The sequence below is a fragment of the Gouania willdenowi genome, chromosome 6 (genome assembly GCF_900634775.1).
Source record: "Gouania willdenowi chromosome 6, fGouWil2.1, whole genome shotgun sequence".
Taxonomy (NCBI): Eukaryota; Metazoa; Chordata; class Actinopteri; order Blenniiformes; family Gobiesocidae; genus Gouania; species Gouania willdenowi.
This window is the reverse complement of record NC_041049.1, coordinates 47,740,865-47,748,312: the sequence shown is the minus strand read 5'-3', so window position 1 is coordinate 47,748,312 and position 7,448 is coordinate 47,740,865. Positions and strand designations below refer to the sequence as shown.

Here is a 7,448-nt window from a genome sequence, read left to right as displayed (position 1 = left end):
CCTGTGGAAAAAAACCTAAGAACTGGTGTAAATACGTTGTGAAATGTGACAGAGTTTATTTTCCTAAAGAGCAGCAGGATGGGACACAGTTACACGTTCTGTAAAATCATGAAAAATCAGCCAATCACAAGCTCCACAAATATACACTGCTTTAAAAAAGTGTTAAAGAATGTAAAGTCTGTAATAAATGTTTAATAAGTCATTAGTGAATACCAGAGAACCACATGAGTGAACATGAGAAATTATGAGAAAATATGTAATGAAACTAAATTGTGTAAATGCAACGTGTTGACTTGTATATGAACTGTAAGTATATTAAATAAACACGTGCTTCATATACACATTTATGTTTTTATTTAGGCTGTTTTATAATTTAGGAATTAGGGCTGGGCGATATATCGTGATTCAAGATGTATTGAGTTTTCTATTTTGGCGATATAGAACACTAATATATACATACATATATATATATATATATTATAGCTTATTATGTATCAAATACTAGTTTTAGGAGTCACTGCTTTTACTTCTCAGAACAACATGTAAAGCTCAGTTAGATGGATTAATGTGTGCACATATTGATCAGCTGTTTGTTAATAAATGTTCCTGTGTGGCATTTAGCATCAGCAAATTTAACCCAGAATTGTTTTTCTGGTCAGACTTTATTTGGTAAAATTATCTAAGATTTATATCATATATCACTATTTTGATAAAAATATATTGAGATATGAGTTTTGGTCCATATCACCCAGCCCTAGTAGGAATGTTCACAGCATTTTAATGTTAATAAAGGTCGACCTACCAGATTCTAATCACATAATTGTATTTAATAAGTGGTTGATAGGTGGGTATTTTAGATTTCTTGTACATCTATCTTAAAATATAAGTGATACTGGAGTTTGGTTGAGGTGGTGGGACGACTGGTAGTGGACGCCAGAAAATGTCCCTTATTTTCAAATCCAAAACTTGTCAGGTATGGCCTGAGTCAGAGAGAATGAGGGGGGTGTGATTACAACTTCTTACCACCAGAGGGCCCCAGTGTTCCATTACTATGTTGTGCGCCTGTCAGTTTGACACGTGCTGTGTCACAATTATCCCAGAGACCAAACGTCTTCTCGGAGAGAAGAGGTGAACACAGGAGGGTCAAAACTCATTTGACCTCATGACCAGTTTAATCTAAAGTGAGCCAGAGCAGAAAAATACAGATTTTTTTGTGGATAAAAGAGTCATTTTGTGATGGGGTTGAGATTTCCACACTTAAAGAGATCCTCCACCGTTTTTACAAATGTGGCCTAAAACCTTTGACATGTCCTTATTAGAATATCTATGCCTAGCAAAACGCATTATTTAGCACCATATTTGTTTCATTAACTTTTAAAACTGGGACAACTGTACTCCATGCGCCACCATGTTGAAATGACATCATTGACGACGCCAATCGCCCCTTTCAGTCCATTGAGTTCTAGGTGAAGCATTTAGGATCATTTAGCAGCTTTTTCAGTCAAAATGACAACTTATGCTGCTTTGGGTTGCTCTAAATAATCAGTAAAAGTGAAAAAAAATTGACCGCAGTGGTCGACAGTTCCATCTCTGCTGTTTTGTAGACCACATGAAGAAGAAAAGAAGAGCAAAAAATCTGGACTTAAACCATTAAACCATACCTTCAACCATTTTTGACAAGAACAACCGGTATTACAGACGGACACGTTTCTGGCAGATGTTTTTAACCCACCAGAACAGAGAAGAACAAGAAGAAGACATCGAAACGCGTATGAAAGTAAGTGAAAGTTGATTAGGATACTCTTATATTTTTCATATCAGGCTATCATATCATAATACTCGTTCGACTGTAATACCGGTCCGTCGGAAACACTTCCGTTGTGGCCTGTTTGCATTCGTGTTGTGACCTGTTTGCATTTGTGTTCGTTTCTGTAAATGCATTCACCTGACACTTCCCAGCCACCGTATAAAAGTCTCTAACAACGTAACTCCACCTTTGCTGAATGTCTATGTGCTCCCGCGGCCGGTGGATATCGATTTTGTTACGGGGGAGGGGGCGCGACTGGGTTTGCAACCGCTCAATTCACCGCTTTATGTCCAGACAAGCGCTAAGAGCGGGGTTTGCTCGTTCTCTGTTTCACTAGGCTTGTTTTCTCGGTGCATCACTAGAAACAACAGACTTATGGGTCTACGGAGCACCCACGGTGCTCTGAGCTGCTACGGGAAGCAGGAGGGTCAAATGTCATCAGCTGCTGTCCTTTAAAACTTTTTTACACAATTTCATTCATGAATTTTAGATTCCAGTTTTTATTATTTGCTAGTCACTGTGTTTTTGGCACTCAAAATATTTGTATATTATGTACATTATATTAAGAATTGTATTTTTTTTTAATGAATTCGGGAAAACTGAAGTGACAACTTTTGATAGTGCCCTTCCAACCAATAAATTGTATTTCATACTATTTTGTACTTGTAAAGGTGAAATTTGGAATTAGTGATATCGCATTGTATCATTTTGAGTACAGTTTTGGGATGTATTGGGATTAATCTTATTGTAATATGCAAATCAATCATATTGTATTGTCAGATCCATGGCAATGCAACCCCTAGTTTACATGTTCGTGTGTGTGTGTGCACCAGAGCAGATCCTATGAATTAACAAAGAAAATGAAGTAAAACTTAGGAAAGTGACAGTCTGACAGTAACATGAAGGACATTGTGATGCTTTTGGGTGGATGGAGGGACAAATAAAACAGACCAATAATTTGGAAGTGGGTCAACAAAAAAAAAAAAAAACCTGACATAACTTTGGAAATCTAAACAATGAACATCAACAAAGTGGAGCCGCATGGAGCATTTTAATGGAGGCTTTGGGACGTCAGTCAACATGACGTTTATGACTGTAGCGTCCCTCATAATTGGCCGTTTATTGTGCTCACGCGCACGCTTGCAGTTGGTTTTTGCTCTGTTTAAAGCAGTAGCTTGGATACATGGGACAGTGTCCGTGGTATTTGGGATTGTAAAGAGCTCGATGAGAGAGAGAGAGAGAGATGGCCGAGGGGGGGGGGGGGGGGGGGGGGGGGGGGGGGCGATGGCAAAGACTGATAATTTGAACACTTGCCAGGGGTACGTTGTCAAATTCAAAAGGAATTTCAAAGAAGCGAGCCATTCACTTTTTTCTTTTCCTTCTCTCTGTCTTTTTTTTTTTTTTTTTTCTTCTCTTATTCCGCTTTTCTTTCTCCTCGCACGGTTGCAGGTCGTTTGAATCCACCAATGAGCTTTCAGCTTGGGACACATTGGGATGGAAATGAGCCCAGCGCGTGCTGAAAGCTCGGGATTGTTTATTGAGCTCCCGGAGCCACGCGCCTGGCCCGCGGGACCCAGCGTGCAGGGAGGGCGGGGCCTGGTTACGAAGCGTGCGTCTCAGAAAAGGGTGTGTGTGTGTGTGTGTGTGTGTGTGTGTGTGTGTGTTTGGGGGGGGAGAGGGTGGGGGGCGCGTGTTGAAAAAGAGGTGTGCTGCCAAAGTTTGGGTCAGATCGGCTCGTTGAGTAAAAGCAGTCAAGAGAGAGAGAGAGAGAGACTTGGAGCAGGAGTTTTGGCCTCACGGTGCCCACGCGAAGGACACGAGACCAGCGACATGGAAACGACCACCATCACCACCACGCACACCGCCTTCACTTTCGGCCGCGCCAGCCTCAGCCTGCACGCACCTGCCCAGGAGTGCGCACCTGCTGTCCCTGCAGCAGCAGCAGCAGCAGCAGCAGCAGCGGCGGCGGCGGCGGCGGGGGCGCAGTCCAACCCCAACCCGAGTGGATACCAAAGCAAGTGCAAAGTGCTGAAGAGACAGCGCTCCGACTCCCCGGAGCTGCTGCGCTGCAAGCGGCGGCTGAGCTTCAACGGGCTGAGCTACTCCATCCCTCCACAGCAGCCCGTGGCCGTGGCACGGAGGAACGAGCGCGAGAGGAACCGGGTCAAGCAGGTCAACATGGGCTTCCAGACACTACGTCAGCACGTGCCGAACGGCGCCGCGAACAAGAAGATGAGCAAAGTGGAGACGCTGAGGTCCGCTGTGGAGTACATCAGGGCGCTGCAGCAGCTCCTGGACGAGCACGACGCGGTGTCCGCAGCGTTCCAGTGCGGACTTCCGTCTCCAACGCTGTCCAACAGCTACTCCGCGGACCCGGAGTCTCCTCACTCCACCTACTCCTCAGACGAAGGAGGCTATGAGCCTCTGAGCTCAGAGGAACAGGAGCTTTTGGACTTCACCACATGGTTTGACCGCTACTGAGACTGTAAACATGAGCAAATTCACCACATGCTGCGTCTGTGCGTAAAAGCGCACGAAACAGACTCAACAAAAAAGCGCCAGATCAGTGCGTAAAAGCCACCAATGATGCTGGAGAAGACTGGTCAAGCACTATTTCACTCTCCGATGAAGACTTCAAAGGGATCTGTTGCTAGAGGAGAAGATTAAGTGTGTGTGTGTGTGTGTGAGAGTGTGATGTCTGTGTGTGTGAGCATCTTGTTGCGTCGCAGCGCACTGAGGAGGGAGGTGGACTCAGTGAAGGAACTGTTGATGCTGCTGTGCTTAAATAAGTGCAATTAGAGTTGGTGGTGCAGCGTCACGAGCTGTACTGGTTTCGATGGTCACGTTGCACTGGGACTGCATGTGTTCTGTCTTCTTTGGAGGATGTAACCGAGATGATGCGCAAAAAAAAAAAAACAAAGAAGAAAAGACTGTTTTTGACCATGAATACTATATATATGATCCCTCTGTCAATACACACTGCAACATTCAGCAAACAGTTTATACACCACAAGACATATTATTTTTGTACTATTCTCACTGTTATTGTCAGTTATGTGACAGCATGAAAAAGCTGTCATCATGCACTGGAGTTTGTGTGAGTTTGTGGATATACTTCCTGTGACAGATTGTAGTTTCCTAATATGTGACAAAGATACTTTTTATTGTATGTATATGAATGCACTTGTTCAGTTTGCTGTAGCCTGAAAATGTAAATATTTGATTTTTTTAACAGATATATTTTGTGCAAAACGACTTCTTTTTGTAATAAATAAAGCCGAATCTATTTATATTATTATAAGCCCTTTTTGCTGACTGTGTTTTTGTGCCTATTGCATGCATTGTGTTTGGATTGCGTGCGTGTGTGTGTGTGTGTGTGTGTGTGTGTGTGTGTGTGGCAGTAATTGAGCAAACTAGGAAGCCTTTCTTTTTATTCAAAGCACCCTGCATGACCTTTTCTCGACTTGGTTGGACAAACGGGGGGAAAATTGCGCAGCTGGGTGAGCACTCAATAACCATTATAGCGGTGCACCTTCCACTGCGCTTTGTCCACATCCACGACAGGGAGATTAATATTAGGTTTCATGCATTGCATTGTTTCTTTTGCACACTCTTTTTTTCCCCTGCTTTTAACTAACAGCACAGAGGGCCTGGGGCGTATATATGAGAGGGTGGTGGGGGGATTTTTACTTCACTCAAAGGATGGATGGAGACACTTTGAAATACAGCCCGGGGAAAGTCAGCAAGACAATGACAAGGGGTCAAAATTCTTATTGCTCGATTGAGATCAATCTAAATAAAAACCCGGGGTTGTAGACTAGTTGTATCCCCGACTGTGTTTTTCATGGCGCACACAGGCCAATCTGAAAAAGTCCACCTCCTGCAAAATGGGGATAACAGCGCCCCATTGCGCGCGCTATTGTGTGCGCCTTTGCGCCTCATTATGCGAATTATTGGAGTATCGTCCATTGTGTATAAAACACTGAGGCCAGATTCAGGGAAGAAGCAGGACGAGGGAGAATAATTTTATTTCATATCACCTGGTGCTGTCTCTGTGGGAGTGGAACACTGGAAACAAGAATGGATGATTAAAAAGTGAAAGTATTATCTCACAAAATGTGGCGAGGACAACAAAAAAAAAAAAAAAAAAAAAAGAAAAAGAAAAAGAATGGAATAATACAAAAGTAAGAAGAACAAACTATACTTCACTATAACAACTTCACTATAATAAAACTGTCTCCACGCGCTCTGTGCAGGTGTCAGCCACGTGCCTGCACTAATGTCTGGCCTCTGATTGGTCGGTGGCTCGCGTTTGTGCGCATTGACACAATCAAACAAGTGATAAATGACATTAATTACGCTCTGCATCATAACCTTCTACGTCACAAAGAGCCGTAGAGAACAAATCAATGCAGGAGCCACAACTCCCCGCTGTCCTCTTGTTGTTCGCTAGTGTTGGTGAAGCCGGGGACACTCACTGAAAATAAGCATTTGTCGCTTGTCTTTCCAGAGACGGAAAAAGCAATTTTGTCCACGGCAGGAATAGGGAGGAGCAGATTTATTCATGTCATTTTGTCCGCATGGCTCACAGACAATACTTAAGGGTGGTATTAATTTTGGCGTAAAGTTCAATGCAGACAATCAATCAAATGCAGGTCACTTGTGCGTAAAAGCCATTATTCATGCAAGATCCTGAGCACACGCATCCAAAGTAGGGGGAGTAAAGGTCATCTGTTGCTCTCAACTCAGCACCAGCTCATTACTTCACTTTTTACAGAATATTTTGACTCATTTTAGGGGAAAATCACTGACAACCTTTTTATATTTGGACCACTTTTTAAAGATGAAACCCCAAAAAGTTTATCTGAAAGCAGTGGTTCTCGAACCTTTTTGGCTCAAGTACCCCCTTTTTCTTGTTAACAAATCCAAGTACCCCTTGTCCAAGTATAAAATTTTTCTCAGAATTCAAAGAAAAAAACAACTACAGAAAACAATGATACACATTTTAAAGAATGTCATTATGTAAATAAGTGGAATAAAACAGTATTTAGTTCCTCCTGAACAAATTTATTTCCATAGTTTTTTATCATTTTCGGCCACCTCCCGCCTAGTGTGGAACAAAGACTGACCCTTGTATTTTCAGTTCATGTTCTAATCAAGATAATTTCCATCATCATTATTATGAATATCATTTTTAACTAGAATAAATAAAATAAATAAAACCTCATATTTTGTAATGCTTTTATCTGTTGATTTTCCACTTTCTCTCTCTCAAGTATATCCCCCATAGTGCAATTGCGTAGCCCTAGGGTACACGTACCCCCATTTGAGAAACACTGTCTCAAATAGAACTGGGGGTCGTGGCCATTTTTCTGAATCGATTCAATTGTGATTAATAAGGTTTTGAATCGATTAATCACTATTCAATTTCGATTCAGTATTGATTGATTGATTGTTCATATTTCATTATGAAGACGGTTCCAAACATTTGGGGCATCTTTCTACACAGAGCTTTGTCTGCCATATTTTTGCTAAATTGAAAGCACTCTGGTGTTGAGCAGGCGCAGTAGACAACTTCGCTAAAGCCAGACTGTAGAGCGAGACTACTGGGGTTTGATTTTTTTTTTTTTTTTTTTTTAAC

At 42.2% G+C, this 7,448-nt stretch overlaps 1 protein-coding gene across 2 annotated transcripts; it reads left to right on the top strand.

Moving 5' to 3' along the window:
- Positions 1–3,554: 3,554 nt before the first annotated feature.
- On the top strand, positions 3,555–4,812 carry ascl1b (achaete-scute family bHLH transcription factor 1b). 2 transcript variants are annotated; one of them, XM_028450697.1, is made up of 2 exons: positions 3,555–3,741; positions 3,787–4,812. In XM_028450697.1, exons 1-2 carry the CDS (start codon positions 3,638–3,640, stop codon positions 4,286–4,288), a joined length of 606 nt encoding a protein of 201 aa, XP_028306498.1. In that variant the 5' UTR covers positions 3,555–3,637; the 3' UTR covers positions 4,289–4,812. The 2 variants fall into 2 exon arrangements, with proteins under 2 accessions (XP_028306498.1, XP_028306497.1); XM_028450696.1 differs by having other exon boundaries at positions 3,555–4,812.
- Positions 4,813–7,448: the final 2,636 nt, after the last annotated feature.

Bases quoted from the DNA above. Each gene is read 5' to 3' on its own strand.
- ascl1b (XM_028450696.1), top strand. From the start codon at position 3,638: ATGGAAACGACCACCATCACCACCACGCACACCGCCTTCACTTTCGGC.